The 22,836-nt window shown below is 52.7% G+C and overlaps 2 protein-coding genes across 2 annotated transcripts in view; one reads left to right on the forward strand and one right to left on the reverse strand.

The window, feature by feature from the left end:
• Nucleotides 1-20,661, reverse strand: part of LOC147467222 (uncharacterized) — a 20,979-nt gene extending 318 nt beyond the window's left edge. Inside the window, exons 1-6 of the mRNA XM_086532124.1 lie at nucleotides 20,625-20,661; nucleotides 20,205-20,354; nucleotides 19,753-19,920; nucleotides 19,464-19,694; nucleotides 19,063-19,227; nucleotides 4,535-4,765 (exon numbers count right to left, since the gene is read on the reverse strand). Coding sequence (XP_086388250.1) covers nucleotides 4,535-4,765; nucleotides 19,063-19,227; nucleotides 19,464-19,694; nucleotides 19,753-19,920; nucleotides 20,205-20,354; nucleotides 20,625-20,661 — 982 coding nt within the window. The remainder of the gene's footprint in view (nucleotides 1-4,534; nucleotides 4,766-19,062; nucleotides 19,228-19,463; nucleotides 19,695-19,752; nucleotides 19,921-20,204; nucleotides 20,355-20,624) is intronic.
• Nucleotides 1-22,836, forward strand: part of Tasp1 (Taspase 1) — a 42,097-nt gene that overhangs the window by 11,943 nt on the left and 7,318 nt on the right. The window contains exons 5-7 of the mRNA XM_043009299.2: nucleotides 20,688-20,767; nucleotides 21,046-21,155; nucleotides 21,756-21,912. Coding sequence (XP_042865233.1) covers nucleotides 20,688-20,767; nucleotides 21,046-21,155; nucleotides 21,756-21,912 — 347 coding nt within the window. The remainder of the gene's footprint in view (nucleotides 1-20,687; nucleotides 20,768-21,045; nucleotides 21,156-21,755; nucleotides 21,913-22,836) is intronic.

Consider the following 22,836-nt stretch of genomic DNA (forward strand, 5'->3'; position numbering starts at 1 on the left):
AAACAAACAAATAACCAAAATACAAACAACAATAAATACACAACAAACAAAAAAACAAAAACAAACATAATAAAAAAAAAACCAACAAAAACAAAACACAAATAAAACAAAAAACAAAAAAAAACACCATAAAAAAACTACACCAACATATCCAAACTAACAACCAACCAACATAACAAACAAACAAACAAAAAAAAAAACAAACCAAACAACAAAAAAAAAAAAACACCAAATTTATAAAAACAAACAACTAAACAAAAAACCTAAATAATAAAAACAAAACAAATAACAAAACCAAAAAACCAAATAAACAATAACCAAACAAAACCAAAAAACCAACACCAAAAATCAAAAAAACCAAACAAATACCAAAAAAACAAAACAAAAAAACAAACAAACCTAAAAACAAAATAAAACATAAACAACAACATTAAAAAACAACCAAAAAACATAAAAAACAAAAACACCAACTATAAAAAAACCACTACAACACATACAAAATCATAACAAAACAAACACTACAAAACCCATAAAACCAAACCAATTATCCCAATACTATTACACCAAAAAAAAAAATCCAATAATCAAATACCACAACACATACCCATCCCCTACTATTTTAACTTACCCCATCTCACTTATAACAATCCATACCTTCACTACTTATACAAACTCTACCCATCCACAATTAACCAAAACTCTTCCCCTTCTCACTTCCTTTCCTTTTCTCTTCCTTTTATTTTTCCATTTCCTAATCCCTTCCACACCTTCATTACCCTTTTCCTCAACCTATCATCTTTTCCTATTCCTCTTCCCTTTCCTCCCATATTTCCTATTACATCCCCTAACCTATAAATCCAAAAAAACCTAATCGCTACATTTCCTTTTACTCTACCCCATCACCTTTTCTTTTCTCAACCCCCCCTATCCCAACATATCCCTTTTTTCCCATTACTTCTTTTTCCTTTTCTTTCCTTCCTCACTTCTGATCCCATTTTCCATACCCCTTCCTCACAACTTTACCTTATCATATCTACCTCCATCAATACATTTTCTACCTTCCTCCTTATTTTTAATATCCCCTACACCCTATTATTCCCTTATCCTTTCCCATCCTCACCTTTTTACCCATTTCCTCTTTCCCTCCTACCTTCTGTTTCCCTATTCCTCTCCCCTTTCCTCATTCTTTTCCCTTTCCCTATTCCCCTTCCTCACTTATATTCCCTTTCCTTTCCCCTTCCTCACTATGTTCTTTTCTTTCCTTCCTCCCCATCTATTCCTTTTCCTCTTCCTCTACTTAGTTTCCTTTCTCACTTCTTTTCCTTTCCTCTTCCTTCCTCACCTTTGTTCCCTCTTCTTACCTCTTCCTCACTTAGTTTCCTATCACTACCTTTGATCCTTTTCCTCATCCCGGTCTCCCCTTCTTTTCTTTTCCTCTTCCCCTTCTCCATCTGTTCTTTCTACTTATTACTTTACCTCTTCCCTTCTCACCTTCAGTTCCCTTTTTCTTTCCTTCCACATTACTTTATTCCCTTTTCTCTTCCCTACCACACCTTTTTTTCCTAATCTTACAACACAAACATTACAAATCTTTCATACTTTACCCTTTTCACAACCAACTACAACATTTATAAAATAACAACTCCCAACAAAACCCAAAAAAAAAAACCAATTAACCTAAACATACCCCATCAAACTTCTATTACAAATCTTAACTAACAATAAACAAAACTAATAACATATACAAACTCCAACTACCTAATCCTACTCTACCTCACTTCTTTAATCCTAACAAAGAACAAAAAAATACTAAACAACAATTCAAAACCAAACTAACACCTTCTTTTCCCTATAAAAAAACAAAATAAAACAAACAAACAAATAAAAACAAACCCAACACAAAAATACAAAACAAACAAAACTACAAAAACAAACCAAAAAACACAAATAAAACAAACCAAATAAAAAACCACAAAAAAAAAAAAACAAAAAACCAATCCACCACAAATAAAAACAAAACACAACAAAAAAACAAAAATCAAATAAAACAACACCAACATAAAAAATCAACCATAAACATAAAAAAACAAAAAAAAAAAACAAAATCTAAAAAACAAATATCCAAAAACAAAAACCAAAAAAAAAAAAACAACAAAACAAAAACAAAAACAACATCACCAACATAAAAAAAAAATCCCAACAAAAAACAATTATACTACCACCCATATAACAAAAACAAAAACCAAATTACAAATCACTACAACACCCAACACAACCAAAAAAACCAAACCAAATAACAAAACAAACCCAACAAATAAAAACAAAAATACCAAATAAATAACCAAAAAACAAATAACCATAACACTACCAACACACAAATAACAAAAAAAAAACAACAAAAAAATACAAACCAACACCAAATAAAAACAAACAAACAAAAAATATACACAACCCAACACACCAACACTACCAAAAATACAAAACCAAAAAAAAAAAAAAACATATTACAAAACACAAAAACCCAACAAAAATTAACACAACCCAAACCCCAAAAAACCAAAAAAACAACAAAAAATAAACAAAATATCAAACTAACCAACATAACAATACCACTACTACACAAATAAAAACAAACCAAAAAAAAACAACAAATCCACGACCAACACAAATAACATTAACACAATACACCTAAATAACCAAAAACATTACAACCAAAAAACCATACCAAAAAACAAATCATTCATCCCTACTCTAAATATCATAAACAAACCAAAACAACATAATAATTCCTATATCCTTCTACCAATTAATTACCTTTCCCCAAAACTTCTAAATCAATATCAAACCAACCCTTCTGTACCCATATTACCCACAACAACAATACAAAACCAACCCTACTCCCCTTCTATACCATATACATACCATCCTCCAACATTTCCCTTTTTTCCCTTCCTCACTATATATCATTACCTCTTCTTCCTCACTTTATTCCCTTTTCCTTCCTTCTTCACTTCTGTTCCTTATTCCTTACCCTTCCACACTTCTTTTCCTTTTTCCCTTTTCCCCCTTTCCCACCTTCTGTTCCTTTTCCTTTCTTCTCACCTAATCTTCCCTATTCCTCTTCCTTCCTCACTTCTTTTTCCTTTTCCTTTCCCTTCTACTTCTGTTCCCTTTTCCTTTCCCCTCCTCACCTTCTGTTTCCTTTTTTTCCCTTCTCACTTATTTCCATTTCCTCTTCCATTCACACTACTGATCAATTCAAACCAATCACAATAATCATTACCTTTCTATCAAATAACAATCATACCTACTCCCAAAACTTACCTAATCCTATACCAACCTACTTCTTATACTATTCTAACCCTACCTCATATGACCTATTCCAATAACCTCAAGCTAATCCAAAATCATTCCCTACTCACCTTCACTCCCTTTACTCTTTCCTTCTCACCTTCTTTCTATTTCCTTTCTTTCCCCTTCTTATACCCTATTCTTTCCATCCACCCTATTTTTTCCTATTCCTTTTCATCATACTTTTTTTAATCTCATCCCTTCTACTATGTTCCATATCCTTACCATCCTCCCTTCAAATTCCTTTTCCTAATCCATCCAATTCTAATCCCTTAACTATATCCCCATCAACCATTATTACCCTATTTTCCTTCTCACCTTCTTTTCCCTTATTCTCATCTTCTCACGTTTTTTCCATTTCCCTCTTCTTCCTCTCCTTCTTTTCCATTTCTTACCCCAACCTATTACCTTTTCCCTTATTCTTCCCCTTCCTACTTTTTTTCTTTTCTTTCCCTTCTCCCTTCTGTTCCTTTTCACTTCCTTCCTCACCTTCTGTTCCTTTTCTTCCTTCCTCACTTTTTTACCTTTTCTCTTCCTCCTCACTTTGTTTTTTCTCTTCCCTTCCCACTTTGTTCCTTTTCCTCTATTTCCTTCCTCACTTCTGTTCCTTTTTCTTCCCTTCATCACTTTTTTCCTTTTCCTTTCCCTTCTCACTTCTTTTTCCCCTTTTCCTTACCTTCCTCACTTCTGTTCTTTTCCTTTCCCTTTCTCACCTTTCGTTCCTTTTCCTCTTCCCTTCCTCACCTTTGTACCCTTTTCCTCTTCCTTCCTCACTGCATTTCCCTTTTTCCCTTTTCCCCCTTCCTCACCTTCTTTTTCCTTTTCCTTTTCTTTCCCTTCTTTTTCCTTTTCCTCTTTCTGCTCATTTTTTCCCTTTTTCCTCTTCCCTTTTCACTTTCTTTCTTCTTCCTTTTCCCCCTTTTCCTACCTTCTGTTCCCTTTTCCTCTTCCCCTTCCTCACCTTCACTTCCCTTTTCCTCTTCCCCTTCCTCACCTTCTTTTTCCTTTTCCTCTTCCCCTTCCTCCCCTTCGTTTTCCGTTTCCTCTTCCCTTCCTCACCTTCTGTTCCCTTTTCCTCTTCCTTTCTCACCTTCTGTTCCTCTTCCTCTTCCCCTTCTCACTTCTGTTCCCTTTTCCTATTCCCCTTCCTACCTTTTGTTACCTTTTCCTCTTCCTTCCTCACCTTCACTCGCCTTTCCCTCTTCCCCTTCCTCACCTTCTGTTCCCTTTTCCTCTTCCCCTTCCTCACCTTCTGTTCCCTCTTCCTCTTCCCCTTCCTCACCTTCTGTTCCCTTTTCCTCTTCCCCTTCCTCACCTTCTGTTCCCTTTTCCTCTTCCCCTTCCTCCCCTTCTTTTCCCTTTTCCTCTTCCCCTTCCTCACCTTCTTTTCCCTCTTCCTCTTCCCCTTCCTCACCTTCTGTTCCCTTTTCCTCTTCCCCTTCTAACTTCTGTTCCCTGTCCTGTCCCCTTCTCACCTCCCTTTGCCTTTTCCTCTTCCCTTTTCACCTCTTATGTTCTCTTCCTCACTTACTGGTTCCTATTCCTCGTACCTTCCGCAAATGTCTGGTGACCGTCAGCGGCCCATTCGCACCGTCTGTTCCTGTGCCTATTCCCTGCCTCACCTTCTAGGTCCGCGGCCGCGGACTCACGTCCTCTCCTGCTGTTCCCTCTTTCCTCACCTTCTGTGCCCTTTTTCCGCCTTCCCCTTCCTCACCTTCTTTTTCCTTTTCGCTTTCCCTTCGCACCTTCTGTTGCCTTTTCTCTTCCCCTGCCCACCTTAGGTGTCTCTGCATCTCCGTCTGTTCCTCTTCCTTCTCCCTTCCGCACCTTCGGTGGCCGTGTCCGCTTCCCCTTGGCACGTGCGGTGCCAGGTGCCGCTCTGCCCCTCCTAACCGTCGGGGCTCTTGTCCTCTTCCCCGGCCTCCTGCCTGTTCCCGTTGCCTCGGCCCATTACGTCTTCCTTCGGGTCCCGGTGCCTCGGCCCCTTCCTCACCGTTGTGCCGTTCCGCTTCCCCTGCCTACCGTCTGGTTGCAGCGTACGCTCGGCAGGTTGGAACAGGTGCCCGGCCCACTGCCGACACCTGCTGGACCCTTTTCCGTCGTTCCCTTCTACCTGCGGGTCCCTTGTCGCTTCCCGGAATCGACCGGAGGGGCGAGGCAGGGCCCATTCCGTCACGGCTTTTCCCTTTGCCGCTTACCGGGAATCTCCGAGTGGGACCAGTGGTACAGATGCACACTTCCTCACCTGCTCGTTTCCTTTTACTCGTCCCCTTCGTGCCTCTAGTGCTGTTCCCTTTTCCTCGTGCCCGGAAGCATACTGCGGGGCCGGTCCTGCGTTGCCCCTGCCTCACAGTCGGTGCCCGCGGCCGCTGCCTGGCACGCTCCTGCGGATGACCTGGGGCGGGCCCTCCTCCCGGCGGGGCCTTGCCGGCGGCCCACCGTGCCGCACCTGCGGGGCCCTCTGCCGCGGCCAGGCCGCAACGTCTGGGCCCGTGGCCGCTCCCCGGCCTGCACCTGAGGGGCCCGGGTGCCGTTCCAGTCCGCTAATGCGGTTCCGGGGCGCGGCCCGGCGCACCGTCGTGGTCCAGTTGCCTCGGCCCCGGCGCTCCGGAGGGGCCAGATGACGCTCAGCGGGGACCTTGTTGCCGCGGCCCCGGCCGGCTCCGGCGGGCGTGGCCGCGGCCCTGCATCTTCCGGCGGGGCCTAGGCATAACCTGCGTGGCCCGGGGACCTCGGCCCATGGCGCTCCGGCGGGCCCGTTTCCTAGGCCACTGCGATCCGGATCGGGAAAGTGCACCGCAGCGCACGGCAGCACAGCGCGGGGCCCGTGTACGAGTCCCCGGCGCACGGCTGGGCCTTGGGCCGGGCAACTTCCGCTCCGGCGGGGACCTAGGCTCTCGTCCATGCAGCCACGGCCGGGTCCGGGGCAGAGGCTCCACCAGGGTCGCGCTGCCAGGTGCACGAGGCCGGCAGCTCGGCGGGGCCGGTGCCGAGGCCAGGCCGTCACAGGCGGGGCACCGCTGCCGCGTACCAGCGCCTCTCCGGCTGGGCACGGGGGCGCCCTCCGCACCTGCGGGGACCTGGGCCGCTGCCCCGGCAGCACCGGCGGTGCCGGGGCCGCGGAACCAACCAGTCAATTGCGGTGCCCCGTGGCCGCGGCCCGGCAGCTCCGGCGGTGCCCAATGCCGCGGCCCTGCCGCTACAGGCTGGGCCCGGGAAGCCGGGACCCGGCCGCACCGGCGGGTCCCGGCTTGCAGCGGCCCACGGGCAGCATAAGGCAGGCGGCCGCGCCTATTCAGGCCGATCAGGCGTGGAACGGGGACGACGGCCCGCGACGATACCTGAGGGGGCACGGGTGCAGCGGCAACGAGGAAGATCCGGCTGGGACTGTGAAGATTGACCCTGCCTGGACCGGCTTGGACCCGCGGCCGCGGCCCCGGCAGCTCAGGCGGGCCGTGGCATGCTGCCCAGGCGCACACGGCGTTGCGGGTACGAGTCCCCGGACGCCCGGCGGGGCACGTGGCAGCGGCCCTGGCCGCACCGGCTGGGGCCAATGTGGCCTGCGTCACGGCAAGGACAGGGAGTGGACAGCGGCCGGTCCCGTCCGCACCGGAGGGCGGGTCAGTGCAAAGGCCGCTCCGTCGGGGAAAGGGGCCGCGGCCTATCCGCTACGGCTGGGCCCGCGTCCGCTCCCGTGCCGCTCCGGCGGGCCCTCGGCCGCTGCCCGACTATCAGGAGGGGCCGGGGAAGAGGCACAGGCCGCACCGGAGGGGTGCAGACTGCCGCGGCCCTGCCGCCGGCTGGGCTCCTGGTCCGCATGCCCCGGCCGCACCTGCTGGTCCCGGTGCAGCGTCCCCGGCCGGACGCCGGGGCCAGAGCGCTGCCCAGGCAGCACCGGCGGGGCCTGGGCCGCGGCACGGCAGATAAAGCGAGGGGCAAGGGGCACACGGCCCGGCCTCTCAGGTGGGGCCCGGGGCCGGCCGACCGGCCGATCAGGCGGGGGCACGGGGCAAGCGGCCAGGCCGCATCCGGAGGGGCCCTGGTCCGCGGCCCCGGCCGCACCGGCGGGGCCCGGTGCCTCGGCGGCTGTCCGCTCCGGCGGTGCCCGTCCTCACAGGCGGGTGCAATGGGCCTGTCCCCGGACTCAAAGGCTGGGCAGGTGCAGTCTTAACCGCGCGCTCATGCGGGGCCCGGGGCAGTGGCTCCCGGCCGTCTCCGGCGGGGCCATTGGACGCGGCCCGACGCACGGCGGGGACCAGGTGCCGTGGACCGGCCGATCCCGTCGGCGTCCCTGGGGGCGCGTCCCTGCCGCATCGTTCGTGCGTGGACGCGGCCGGACGCTCCGGGAGCGGGCACAAGGGGCGCGGCCCGCGCCTCTCGGAGGGGGCCTGGGCCGCTTCCCGGCAGCTCGGAGGCGGCCGGGGCAGCGGCCCATGCCGCAACGGCGGGTGCGGGTCCGGTCCCCCGGTCCGCACGTCGGTGCCTGGGCCGTTGCCTACGTACGATCGGCGGGGCCCTGTGGCCGCATGCCCCGGCAGCTCCGCGCGGGGCCAATGGGCCGAGGCCAAGGCCGCTCAGGGTCTCGGCCGTGGGCGCGTCCCTTCCGGCTCAGGCGGGTCCGTTGCAGCGGCATCGGCACGCTCCTTCGGGGACCGGGGCATCGGCCCCGTCCGCACGGCGGGGCCCGGGGCCGAGGACCCGTCAGCTACTGCGGGTCCGGGGACGGGCACCTGCAGCTCCGGGGGGCGGGGACCGTGCCCCGTCCGCTCCGGCGGGGCCCGGTTCCGCGGCCCGGTAGACTCCGGCTGTGACGGGGCTGCGGCCCGGACTCAACGGCTCGGCCGGGGCGCGGCCCAGTACGCCCGGAGGGGCAGGGGCAGCCTGCCCGGCCGCACCGGCTGGGCCCGGTTACAGCTGACCCGGCACGTACATGCTTTGGAAGGGGCCGCGGCCCTCGCAGCTCCGGCGGGTCCGGGGCCGCTAGACAGGACGCTCCTGCGGGGGTACGGTTCCGAGGCACCGGCAGCACCGGAGGGGTCATGGCGGCGGCCAGGCGCATCCGGCGGGGCCCGGGCTAAGAGGACGGCCGATCCGGTGGGGCCCGTGGGCCGCGGGCCCTGCCGCTCAGGCGGGGCCGGTGCCGAGGCACAGGAAGCACGTGGCGGGGACCGGGGCCAGAGGCCCCGGCCGACAGGCGGGCGCCGGGGGACGCGGCCCACGTCCGCTCGGGAGTGGCCCGGGGCGCGTCCCGGCCGCTAAAGGGGGTCGGGCGACGAGGCCCGGCCGCTCATGCTGGGCCAGGGAATCGGCCCCGGCAGGAAGGGGGGGACGGGGCCGGGCCACGGCCGCTCCGGGTGTGCCCGGGGACGAGGCCAGGACGCTCAGTGCCGGGGGCCCGGGGCAGCGGCCTGGCCGCACCGGCTGGTACGGCCGGACGCGGGCAAAGGCCGCTCGCGGGGGACCGGTGCTCGCGGGACCCGGCCGCCTCGGAGGGGAACGGGCCGCGGCCCCGGCCGCTACGTCTAGGAACTGGGGCAGCGGCCAATGGAACCCGCTCAGGAGGGGGTCTAGGGCAGCGGGCCACGGCCAGCTAAGGCAGGGGGAAGGGGCGCAGGCCCTGAAGCACGCGGGGAACGGGGCAGCGGACAGGCCGCACCGGACGGGGCCCGGGGCAGCGGCCCCGGCGCTCGGCGGGGCCCGGGGGCTACGGGCGGTCGGCGGTGTTTGCCCGGCGCTCCGGCTGTGCCCTGGGCAGCGTCCACCGGACGCACAGGCTGGGCCGGGGCAGAGGACAGGCCGCACCGTCGGGGACCGGGGCGAGGAACTGCCGCTAGGAGGGGACCGTGGACGCGGACCCGGCAGCTCCGGCGGGGCACGGGAGCAGCGGACAAGGGCGATACGATGGGCAAGGTGAAGCGAAAAATGCACGATAAGAGGGGCACGAGGAAGCGGCAATGGCAGCTACGGGGGGACACTGCGGGCGAGGCACAGGACAGTAAGGCGGGGCCGGGGCCGCGTCCAACGGCATCTCAGGCGGGGACCAGAGGCAGCGGACAAGGCAGATAATGAGGGGGCACGGGCGCGTCCCCGGGCGCTAGGCGGGGCCCGGGGACGAGGAACTTGACGATACGGCTAGGCCTGGGACGCGGCACCTGCAGCTACCGGATGCGTGCCCGAGGCCGCGGCCCCGGCATCACCGGCGGGGCCTGGCCGAGGCCCGGCCGCTACGCAGGGGCACGGGGCGCGGCCCGGACGATAAGGAGGGGGAAGGGGACGAGGCAAAGGACAGCATAATGCGGGGACCGGGGACGAGGGAACCGGAAGATCGGCGGGGCGGGGGCGGTCAGGGGAAGCTCGGCAACCCGGCCGCTCGGCGTGGCCCGGGGAAGCGGCCCATTGCAGCTCGGCTGGGCCGGGGCCGCGGCCCCGGCCCTCCGGCGGGGCCTCGGCCGCGGACCGGCAGTCACCGCCACGGCCGGGGACCGAAGGCACGGAAGCTAATGCGGGGAACGTGCCGCTGCTGTCCGGCTCCGGATGGGCCCGTTGGCGCGGCACCGGCCGCTCCGGAGGGCGCAGGGGCCGCGGCCCGGCCCTCACGCGGGGACGTGGCCGCGGCCCTGCCGCTCCGGAGCGGGCCTCTGCGCGGCCACGGAAGCTCCGGCAGGGGGCGCGGACGCTACCGGCAGGGCCCGGGGCCGGGACCGGAGACCGGCTGGGCCGGGCGCCGCTGCCCCGGCGCTCCGGCGGGGCCCGGGGACGCGGCCCGGCCTCTCCGGCGGGGCACGGGGACGCGGACAGGAAGATACCGGCTGGGACAGGGGAAGCGGAACGGAAGATCCGGAGGGGCACTGGGACGCGGAAAAGGACGATAGGCGGGAAAGAGGAAGAGTAAGTACGATATGGCGGGGCACCCGGGGCCGCTCCGCTGGGCCAGGGGCCGCTGCCCGGCGATCCGGCGGGGCCGGGGCCGCGGGCCGTGAAAGCACCGGCGGGGGACCTATGAAGCGGCCATCTCCGCACACGGCGGGGCCCGTGGACCGTGGCCAGAGGACAGCACCGGCGGGGCACGCGGCGGGCCCATGCCGCTCCGGCGGGGCCCGGGGACGCGGACCCTGCAGCTGCTGCTGGGCCCGCTGCAGCGCTCCCCGGCAGCCCAGGCGGGGCGCGCGGACCGAGGACCTGGACTCTTCCGGAGGGCGCCGGGGCCGCGGCCCCTGCCGCACGCGGGGCACGCGGTCAGCGGCGCCGGCAGCAACTGCGGTGACAGGGGCAGAGGACCGGAAGCTCGGCGTGGCCCGCGGCAGCGGCCCCTGCCGTCGGATGGGCCACGGGGCAGCGGCACGGCGATACAGGCGGGGAAGCGGGCAGCGGCCCGTACAGCTACCGGCGGGGCCCGAGGCAGAGGCAACGGACTATAAGGAGGGGCCAGGGGCGCGGACCGTACGAACGGCCGGGGCCCGAGGGCGGCCCCGGACGATTCCGGGGGTCCCGGGACCAGCGGCACACGGAGCTCAGGCGGGGTCACGAGGAAGGGACCGGACGCACAGGAGGGGCGCGAGGCGAGGACGGGCGCTACACGGGGGTACAGGGGCCGCGTCCACGGCAGCTCCGGCGGGGACACGGGGCAAGAGGACACGGCCCACATCATGCGGGGCACCGGGGCCGGGGGAACAGGACGCCGGCGGGGACGCGGCAGCGGAACAGGCGATACGCGGGGCACGGGGAAGATGAAACGGACGTAAGTCCGCGTGAACGGGGCCAGCAGGGACACAGGAAGCTACGGCGGTGCCCGGGTCCGAGGCCCCTGCCGCACACGGCGTGGAAAGCGGCCGAGGCCCAGGCAAGCTAGCGGCGGGGCGCGTGGACCGAGGACCCTGGCCGCTCGCGGGGCATGGGACGAGGCCCCTGTAGATAGGGGGGCCGGGGCCGAGGCAAACCGGTGGACCGCTCCGGCGGGCCACCGCTTCTCGGCCGGAAGTCAGGACGGGACCCGTGGCTGCGGCACACGGACGACAAGGAGGGGAACCGGGGCCGCGGACCGCCGATCAAAGGGGGGACCACGAGCCGCGGCACAGGCCGAAGGCGGGGCCGCGGCAGCGGAAAGCGAACGCTAGCGCGGGGAGAGACGGACGAGGACCAGGGAAGATACGGAGGGGAAGGGGCCGAGGCACGGCCTGCTCCGGCGGGGCCAGCGGACGCTGCCCCGGCCGTAAGGCCGGGAACTAGGAAGAGGCCCGGCCGATCAGGCGGGACGGGGCAGAGGACCCGGACCGATCCGGGCGCGGGACACGGCTGAAGCGGCACAGGACGACAAAGGCAGGGGAAAGGTGGACGAGGCAAAGGCAGCTCGGCGGGGTCAAGGGGACGCGGCCCGGCCGCACAGGCGGGGAACGGGGCCGAGGCCCCGGAAGAAACCGGAGGGGGCCGAGGAACGATAAGGAGGAGGGCAAAGGGGCAAGCGGACACGGACCGACACAGGAGGGGCCAGCGGCAGAGAAACGGCAGGATCCGGCGGGGAAGAGAGAGCAGCGGACTGTCCGACAAAGGCGGGGAAAGGGGAAGAGTTCCCGGCCTCTCCGGAGGGGCCATGGGCCGGCGTCCCGGCGCTCCGGCTGGCGCCCGGGGTCCGAGGCCCCGGCACGCTCGGAGGGGCACGCGGACGCCGGACCAGGCCGCTCCGGCGGGGACAGGGGCCGCGGCACGGAGATACGGCGGGCCCGGGGGCGCGGCCCCGGCCGATAATGGGGGGGCACGGGGACGAGGACCGGCCTCTCAGCGGGGCGGGCCTAGGCCCATGCAGCTCCGGCGGGGGATCGCGGAAGCTCCGGCGGGCAGCCCGGGGACCGGCTGAACCGGACAGCTCCGGCGGGGGCCGGTGCTGGGCCCCGGCCGGCTCGGCGGGGCGCGGCAGCGATCCGGCGGGGCTGGGCCGCGGCCCGGGCCGCTCAGGCGGGGACCGGGGCGCGGCCCGGGACGAACGGAGGGGACAGGGGCCGAGGAAACGGCAGATAAGGAGGGGCCAGTGGAGCGGAACAGGCATCTCCGGCGGGGCCGGGGAAGATGCCCGGCCGCTCAGGCAGGGTGCCGAGGAAGCAAGGAGGGGACGGGGCACGCGGCAACGGCCGCTACGGCGGGGGCCGGGCTGCGGCAAAAGTACGAACCGGCGGGGGGCCTCGGCCGCATGCGGTGGGACAGGGCGAAGGGACCACGACGATAGAGGGGGAACATGTGAAGAGGCCAATGACGCACCGGCGGTGCCCGGGGCAGTGGCCCATGCGCTACGGGGGGGCCGCGGCGTGCTCGGAGGGAACGGTCCGCGGCCGGCCGCTCAGGTCGGGGCCAGGGGACAGGCCAAGGCCGCTCCTGCGTGGAACGGGGCCGCGGCACCGGCCGCTCGGCGGGGTCCCGGCGGCGCGGCACGGCCGCTCCGGCGGGGCACAGGGGAAGATGAACCGGAAGATCCGGACGGGGCCCGGGGCCGCGGACCCGGCAGGATCGGCTGGGGCAGCTGCGAGGAGGCTGGGAACGTGCCGCGGCCCTTTCCGCACCGGCTGGGCCCCGGGTCCGCGGACCCGGCAGATCAGGCGGGCCCGGGGACGCTGCCCGGCCGCACCGGAGGGGCATCGGGTACCGCGGCCCTGCCGCTCCGTCGGGGCCACGGGGCAAGAGGCCAAGGACGCCTACGGAAGGGCAAGTGGCGCGGGCCACCGTCAGCTCCGGGGGGGGTACCATGGGGCCGCTGGCCGGCAGCTCCGGGGAAGGGGCCGTGGCCCACGACGCTACGGGGACGTGGCACGTGGCCGGCCGACTAGGTGTCCGGGGAGAGGACCGGCCGCACCCGGGGCATGGGCCGTTGGTCCACGGTCTCAGTAGGGGCACGGGGAAGAGGACACGGACCAGATCACCGGGGGGGAACGGGGACGAGGCCCCGGAGCTCCGGTGCAGGTGGACGTGGACAAGGTAGGATCAGGGGCCGGGTCCGTAGGCCCAGGCCTACCAGTGGCAGGGGACGAGGCCCGGCAGCTCCGGGGAAGGGGCAAGAGGCAAAGCTCCGCTACTGGGCAGGGGCAGTGGCAAAGGAAGATAAGGGGACGGGGATATTCCCAGGCCGCACCGGCGGGCCGGGGCAGTTTACCCGGACGCTCAGGCGGGGCCCGGGGGCCGCTGCCACGGCCGCTCCGGAGGGGCACGTGTCCTCGGTCCCGGCATAACAGGGGCAGGGGCCGTGGACCTCCGCACGTGGACGCGGGCAGAGGCCGGCGATACGGGGACGGGGCCGTTGCCCTGCTAGCCTGTGATTGTCCGCGGCACCGGCAGCTCCGATTCCTGGTCTTAGGCCCCGTCCGGCACTTGTCTTTCCGCGCCATGCCGCACATTTTTCCCGTGGCCGCGGCCCAGACTTCCTCACCTTTTTCCCTTTTTCCCTTTTCCCCTCTCACCATATAATCTTATCACAATCCCTACCACCTAATCCTATACAACATACCCAACAACCAATTCCTAATCCAATACCAACTCCCCTAAACCATTTCTCAACCTATCACAAATCCTATTATATCCCCTTCACACATACCTTATCCTACATCCATCACCTTATTTTATCAAACCAATCTACACATAACCTTATCACAACCAACCTCACATATTACCCGTTTCTCTACCCCATCACACCTTTTGTTCCTTACTTCCCCTTCCTCACCCTTTTCCATTCCTCTTCCACTCCTCACCTTATCCTTTTCTCTCCCCTTCTCACCTCTTCCTTTTTTATTCCCCTTCCATCACCTTTTCCTTTTCCTAATCCCCTACCTCACTAATCTAATCTATTCCCCTTCCACCTTCTATTACCTATTCCTCATCCCTTCACACTTTTTATCTATCTACTTCCTTCCTACTTTCCTTACCTCTTCCATCCTACCTTTTCCTATTCCTTTCCCCATCCTCAACTTTTCCTTTTCCTCTTCCCTTCCTCACCTGTATCCTTTTCTCTTCCCTTCCTCACATTTCCTTTTCCTCATCCCCTCTCACCATTTCTTTTACTATTCCCCTTTCCTTACCTGTTCCTTTTCCTCTTCCCTTCCTCACCTCTCATTTTCATATTCCCCTTCCTCACTTCTGTTCCTCTTCCTCTTCCCCTTCCTCACTTTTGTTCCTATTCCTTTCCCCCTTTCCCCACTTTTCCTTTTTCCATTCCTTCTCACTTTTCTTTACCTCTTCCCTTCCTCACCTTTTCTGTTCACTTCCCCTTCCTCACCTTTTCCTTTTCCTCTTCCCCTTCCTCACCTTTTCTTTTCTATTCCTTCTCTCCTTTTCCTTTTTCCCCTATTCCCCTTCCTACCTTTTCCCATTTCTCTATCCCCATCCACCTTATCTTTTCCAATTCCTTCCTCACCTTTTCATTTCCATTCCCCTTCTCACCCTTTTCTTTTATCATCCTACTACCTTTTCCTATATCCTATTTCCCTTCCTCTTACCTTATTCCTCTTCATCTCATATCCAAAATCTATCCCTTCCACACCTTTTCCTATTCCTATTCCTTCCTCACTTTTCCTTTTTCCATTCCCTTCCTACCTTTTCTTTTCCCTTCCCTTCTTCCCTTTCCTTTTCCTATTCCCTTTCACCTTTTCCTTTTCCTATTCCCCTGCTCACCTTTTCCTTTTCCTCATCCCCTCCTCACCTTTTCCTTTTTCTTCCCCTTCCTCACCTTTACTTTTCTCTCTTCTTTTCCCCTTTTTCCCTTTCCTCTTCCTCTCTCCTTTCCTTTTTTTCTATTCCCTTCTCACCTTTTCTTTTCTCTTCCCTTCTTCTTTTCTTTTCCTTTCCCCTTCTACCTTTTTTTTTCTTTCCTTCCTCACCTTTTCCTTTTCTTTCCCTTCTCACTGTCCATTTTCCTCTTCCTTCCTCCCTATTCCTTTTCTATTCCCCTTTCTACCTTTACCTTTACCTTTTCCCCCTTCTCCCTTCTGATCCTTTTCCTCTTCCCCTTCTCACCTTTTCTTTTTAATTCCATTCCTCACCTTTTCCTTTTCTATTCCCCTTCCTACTTTACTTTTCTATCCCTTCTCACCTTCATTTCCTTTTTTCCTTCTTCCTTTTCCTTTTCTCTTCCTTCCTCACCTTTTCCTTTCCTCTTCCCCTTCCTCCCTTTTTCCTTTTTCTCTTCCCCTTCTCACTTTTCCTTTTCTATTCCCCTTCTACCTTAACCTTTTCCTTTCCTTCTCACCTTTTTTATTATCCTTTTCCCCCTTCCTCACTATTCCTTTTCTCTTTCTCCCATTTTTTCCCTTTTCCTCAACCCTTCCTCACCTTAACATATTCTATCCCCCATAACACTAATTCATTACCTCTACCCTATCTCACTATACATTAAAAACCCTTTCACCTTCTGTTCTTATACAAACCTATACACACCAAACAAATTCTACATCAACCTTAAAATACCCACAAATCCCAACCTCCAAATCAAAACACAACACCAATAACAAACCACTACCATCCACACAAAATAACTCCAAATCCACACCCATTTAACCCTAAACAAACCAAAACCTTAACCTTTACACAACCAACCAAAAACAAAACATCCAACACCATAACTTTACCATTCAACTCCAAAACTATTCTATTCCCCTTCCCTACTATTATTTCCACTTCCCCTTCTCCCTTTTCCTAAATCAATTACCCTTCTAATTACTTTTCCTCTTCCCCTTCTCCACCTTTTCCATTTCCTATTCCCCTTCCTCACCTTTCTTTCCTCATCCTTCCTCCCCCTTTTCATTTCTCTTCCCCATCACACTAATCTTTTCCTCTTTCCCCTTTCACTTTACTATTTATTCCTTCCTACTTTTCTATTTCTATTCCCTACCTCCTAATCCTTTATTCTTTCCATCTCACCATTTCAATTATCCTATCCCCTTCCATCATATTCTTTATCTATTCTATCCCTATTCCTTTTCACATCCCTTCCTACCTTTACTTATCCTATTCCCTTCTACCTTTTCTTTTCTTTCCCCATCTCACCCTTTTAACCCTATTCTCTTCCCCTTCATACATTCTTTCCTTATCCAACTCACCTTTAACAAAACACACCTTTCACCTTAATCCTTTTCCTAATCCACCTCACCTAAACCTATTCCAAAAACAAACCATACCCCAATACATTACCATTACCCCATCACCATAACCTAAACACAACCAACACACAATAAAAAATAAAACAACACACATATACAAAACACAACCCAACCACCCTAATCAAAACCACAACCCCACCACCCAAACAAAACCAAACCATCTCCCAAAACATAACACCAACCAACCAAAAACAATCACATCAAAACCACCCAACATAACATAACACACCAAACCAATACCTAAACACTAAACCACAAAACAAAACACAACCCAAACCAAACAAAACACAACCCACTACCTTTACCTAATCACACCCAAACCATAACAAACACAACCAAACAAACATAACCCAAAACACAACCCAACCACCCAAAAAAAAACAACCAACCACCCAAATAACCAAAACAACCCAACAATACCAAAAAAACCAACAAAACATACCAAACCACACCCCAAAAAAACACAAAAACCCCCAAACAAAACAAAACAACACCAAATAACCCAAAACTACCCCAACCACCAAAAAAACAACAAAACAACCAAAACAAAAAAAAAACCAAACCAAACCTCATATCACACTAAAATTAACACAACCATACACCCCTACAAAACCCTAAACCACAACCCAACCACCCAAATCAATAACAACAAACAATACTATTCCACTACCCTACCTCAAAATATTACACTTCCCAACCACAACCTACTTAACATACCATATCCCAACTCACCTAAACATAACAATCCCAACACCCCAATTCTTTCACAACCAACCACCCCTATCCTTTTCTATTCCCAAACCATTATTTTCTTACTACCTCATTCTTTTCTTACCATTCCCCATCCACCCATAACCATTTCCACAACACTTCTCACATAACTTTTCACTACTACCTCACCTATTAAAATATTCCTTCAACTATTTTCCCAATTACTCATCCAACCTCACCTTTTCTTTTCTACCCCTACTCCTTTTCTTTTCCTAATTCCCTTCCTCACCTTCTTTTCCCTTTTCCTCTTCCCTTCCTCACTTTTCCTTTACTAATCCCTTCCTCACCATTCTGTTCTTTTACCAATCCCCTTCAACCTATTACCTTTTCCTCTTCCCTTCCTCACCTATTCTTTTCTATTCCCTTCCTCACTTCTTTTCCATTATCACTTCCCTTCACCTATCTTGTACCCTTATCCTCTACCTATCCCCCTTCAGTTTCATTTCCTATCCTCCTACCTATATTTTTCTCTTCCTCACACTTTACAAACCAAACCCCATCCAAAACAAAACCACAACAACACCCAACATAACCAAAACACAACCAACACCCAAGTAACAAAACAAACTAAAAAAAAACCCAACACACAACCCCCAAACATAAAACAAAATAAACATAAACAAATACAAAACAAAAAACCAAAAAACAACAAAAAAACCAAAAAAAAACCACACAAAACAAACACAACATACCACTACACCACACAACTCACCAATCCCCCAAAAAACAAAAAAAACAAAAATCAAAACAAACAAAAAACCACCAACCACATATCAAAAAACACACACCAACCACACCACACACACACAAATTACAACAACACCCACCCACAAAATCCCCAAAACAAAAAACACAATCAACAAATACAAATACACCCAAAACAAAAAAACAAAAACCCCAAACCAAAAACACCAAAACAACTAACCATAACCCACATCATAAACCAAAAACACACCCAACAACAACAAATAAACAACAAACCCAAAACAAAACATAAAAACCAAAACAAAATTTAAAACCAAACACACCCAACCACCAACAAAAACCCAACCAAACATACCCAAATTACCCACAAAAACATCAAACAAACACACCCAAAATAAAAAACCAAACACCCAAACTCTACTAACTCCTCCAAAAACAAACAACAAAACCACTAAAACCAACATAACAAATTTAATACAACCAACATATAAAAACCATACACACCACCAACAACCAAAAAAACCCCACCCCCAAAAAACACACACCCAACACACCAACAAATCAAACAAAACCCAATCCACCAACACCACAAAAAACATCAAACACAACCACACCAACCACAAAACACAACAAAAAAAACACCACAAAACACCCCCCAACCCCCCCAACAAACACCCAAACAAAAACAAACCAAACAACCCCAACACACACAAAACAAAAAAAACACTATCAAAAAATCCATCAAACACAAAACAAAACAAACTAACAAAAACAAACCAACCCATCACAACTAAACAACTAACACCATACAAATCAAACCTACCAACCAAAAGATCAAACAAATACCAAAAAAAATCAACACATAACCTCTTCACTCACAAACCACCCAACCAATCAAAAAAATACAAACAACAACACCCATCTTATTTCAACAAACACACAAATCCATACAAAACCTTCAACATTATAAACCAATCTAACACAAAAAATTAAAGTACCTAAACATTAACATATTACACAAAAAAATCATAAACTAAAAATAACATTCCTACACCAAAACAAATCTAAACCCTAAACCATCATATTAATAATACCCCTTCCTCACCTTCTTTTCCCTTTTCCTCTTCCCCTTCCTCACCTTCTGTTCCCTTTTCCTCTTCCCCTTCCTCACCTTCTGTTCCCTTTTCCTCTTCCCCTTCCTCACCTTCTTTTCCCTTTTCCTCTTCCCCTTCCTCACCTTCTTTTCCCTTTTCCTCTTCCCCTTCCTCACCTTTTCCTTTTCCTCTTCCCCTTCCTCACCTTTTCCTTTTCCTATTCCCCTTCCTCACCTTTTCCTTTTCCTCTTCCCCTTCCTCACCTTTTCCTTTTCCTCTTCCCCTTCCTCACCTTTTCCTTTTCCTCTTCCCCTTCCTCACCTTTTCCTTTTCCTCTTCCCCTTCCTCACCTTCTGTTCCCTTTTCCTCTTCCCCTTCCTCACCTTTTCCTTTTCCTCTTCCCCTTCCTCACCTTCTGTTCCCTTTTCCTCTTCCCCTTCCTCACCTTCTGTTCCCTTTTCCTCTTCCCCTTCCTCACCTTCTTTTCCCTTTTCCTCTTCCCCTTCCTCACCTTCTTTTCCCTTTTCCTCTTCCCCTTCCTCACCTTCTTTTCCCTTTTCCTCTTCCCCTTCCTCACCTTCTGTTCCCTTTTCCTCTTCCCCTTCCTCACCTTCTTTTCCCTCTTCCTCTTCCCCTTCCTCACCTTTTCCTTTTCCTCTTCCCCTTCCTCACCTTTTCCTTTTCCTCTTCCCCTTCCTCACCTTCTTTTCCCTCTTCCTCTTCCCCTTCCTCACCTTCTGTTCCCTTTTCCTCTTCCCCTTCCTCACCTTCTTTTCCCTCTTCCTCTTCCCCTTCCTCACCTTCTTTTCCCTCTTCCTCTTCCCCTTCCTCACCTTCTTTTCCCTCTTCCTCTTCCCCTTCCTCACCTTCTTTTCCCTCTTCTTCTTCTTCTTCCTCACCTTCTCTTCCCTTTTCCTCTTCCCCATCCTCACCTTTTTTTCCCTCTTCTTCTTTTCCTCACCTTCTTTTCCCTCTTCCTCTTCCTCACCCTCTGTTCCTTCTTCCTCTTTCCCTTCCTCACCTTCTTTTCCCTCTTACCCTTCCCCTTCCTCACCTTCTTTTCCCTCTTCCTCTTTCCCTTCCTCACCTTCTTTTACCTCTTCTTTTTTCCCTTCCTCACCTTCTTTTCCCTCTTCCTCTTCCCCTTCCTCACCTTTTCCCTCTTTCACTTCCCCTTCCTCTTCTTCTTTTCCTTCTTCCTCTTCTCTGTCCTCACCTTCTTTTCTCTGTTCCTCTTCCCCTGCCTTACCTTCTTTTCCCTCTTTCACTTTCCCTTCCTCACCTTCTCTTCCCCTTCTCCTTCCTCACCTTCTTTACCCTCTTCCTATCCTCCTTCTTTGTTTTCTTTTCTTTCTTCCTCTTCTCTCTCCTCACCTTTTTTTTCTCTCTTCCTCTTCCCCTACTTCACTTTCTTTTCCCTCTTTCACTTCCCCTTACTCACCTTTTGTTCCTTCCTCTTCCTCTTCCCCTTCCTCACCTTCTGTTCCCTCTACCTCTTCCCCTTCCTCACCTTCTTTCCCCTCCTCCTCTTCCCCCTCCTCACCTTCTATTCTCTCTCCTCCTCCTCAATAACTTTTAACAAAGATGCATTTAGGTTCTATATTTCTCATGTTGTAAATTAGTGTTTTCTTTGCAGTTTCTTGGCAGGTTCAGGAGCTCAGGTGTGGGCTGCTTCCAACAACGTCGAGACTTGCGAACCAGCTGAGTTAATTGCTGGTGAGTGCAAAGTTTTTTTTTCCTTTCAACTATCCTGTTTATTTGTTTTGTTTTGTATTTGTTTTTAACTAGAATTTTAGGTCCTTTTTTTTTTTTTTTTTACCAATATGTCTTTTCTTTCTTTCTTTTGAGTTATATATCTAGAGTTATTTATATAGTATTGCTCTGCATAGTTCTGTAAAGAAAACAATGAGGCACTTATATTTTGCACCCTCACTCTCACAAGAAAGTCATCCTTTCGTCCTCCTTCATACAATCTCTCTCTATTCTCATGACAGAGAGGTCGCAAAGGATCCATGAAGAGAGTCTGCGGAACATCCAGAGATTGGAAGAAGGGGGGGCCAAGAGGAGAAGGTACGCTCTTCCCGAAGAAGAGGAGGAAATGCAGGTACGGAGGCGACAGAAAGCGGATGAGAAAGTGGGAGGAGAAAAAAGGGACTGATGGAAATGGGATTGAGTTTGAGAGTGGAAATGAGATTCGCGTAACAGAGGGGGGAAATGACCATGTGTGTGAAGGGAAAGAGATGCGTGTCGTTGTTAGAACTGAAGAAAGATGAGATTGAGAATGCAAATGAAAGTAGACAGATCTAATTGTTGAAAGCTAAAGTAGAAATGTTAGAGAATGTTTAGTAATGATGAGATAACTCATGTAAATCAATAGACTGATCAGTTTATGGATGGCAATTTTAACCTTAGATTTATGATAATGATTTGTTTGATGAATTAAGATTGAAAGATCAATTATTTCACTCTCTTGATAGTTTATTGAGCCTATCACGTAGAATGCATCATTAAAGATGAAAAATATGTACCCACCCAAAAACACCATGCCTTCAAAATAATCAAAGCTTTTATTACCGTTAATATTATCATCATCACCCTTTTGACTATTGTAATCAAAGCTTTTATTACCGTTAATATTATCATCATCACCCTTTTGACTATTGTAATGCAACCCTGACAAACTTTCCTCTTCTCCGATCAACAGGGTGGTTTGCTAGACACAGTGGGTGCAGTGTGTGTGGATAGCTCAGGCTACATAGCAAGTGCCGTCTCAAGCGGGGGACTACTCCTGAAGCACACAGGCAGGGTGGGCCAGGCCGCGGTCTACGGTTGCGGATGCTGGGCAGAGAATAACTGCGATGGTATGCACGAGCTCTTAGGTGTCTTGAGGCCGTGAGGCAATTAGATACCTTAGTTTTCTTCTTCTTCTTCTTCTTTCTCAGTCAAGAATGATTTTTTTTCTCCTGTCTCTACCATGCACATCGATTTTGTTTTCTTTGGCTATTATTACTATTTTTGTACACTTTATTGATCATTCATTCATTTTCTCTCTCCTAGTAACATTATACATTGACTCAATCCATCTTCCATTGACCCTATAATTGCAAACGACCTCGTGAGTTAACAGCTGGCACAGGAATCCACCACCACTCTATGCTTCTAGCTAGGCAGTGGTATCGCCATTCTTTACGTCATTAGTCGTTTTCTTTCTCTGTCTTCGATTAATTAAATCTCACTAACAGTAGATCTGCTTTGCGCCAGGCAGTGTCATTAGTCGTTTTCTTTATCAGTCTTCGATTGATTAAATCTCACTAACTATAGATCTGCTTTGCGCCAGGTAGTGGTGCCATTATTCACGTCATTAGTTGTTTTCTTTCTCTGTCTTTGATTAATTAAATCTCACTAACTATAGATCTGCTTTGCGCCAGGTAGTGGTGCCATTATTCACGTCATTAGTCGTTTTCTTTCTCTGTCTTCAATTAATTAAATCTCGCTAACTATAGATCCGCTTTGCGCCAGGCAGTGGTGTCACCATTCTTCACAATTAAATCTCGCTAACTATAGATCCGCTTTGCGCCAGGCAGTGGTGTCACCATTCTTCACGTCATTAGTCGTTTTCTTTCTCATTCTTCGATTGATTAAATCTCACCAACTATAGATCTGCTTTGCGCCAGGCATTGGTATCGCCATTCTTCATGTCGTTAATCGTTTTCTTTCTCATTCTTCGATTGATTAAATCTCACTAACTATAGATCCGCTTTGCGCCAGGCAGTGGTATCGCCATT

Source organism: Penaeus japonicus, unplaced genomic scaffold (assembly GCF_977035675.1).
Source record: "Penaeus japonicus unplaced genomic scaffold, GWHDUDI00000001_assembly GWHDUDI00000037, whole genome shotgun sequence".
Lineage (NCBI taxonomy): Eukaryota > Metazoa > Arthropoda > Malacostraca > Decapoda > Penaeidae > Penaeus > Penaeus japonicus.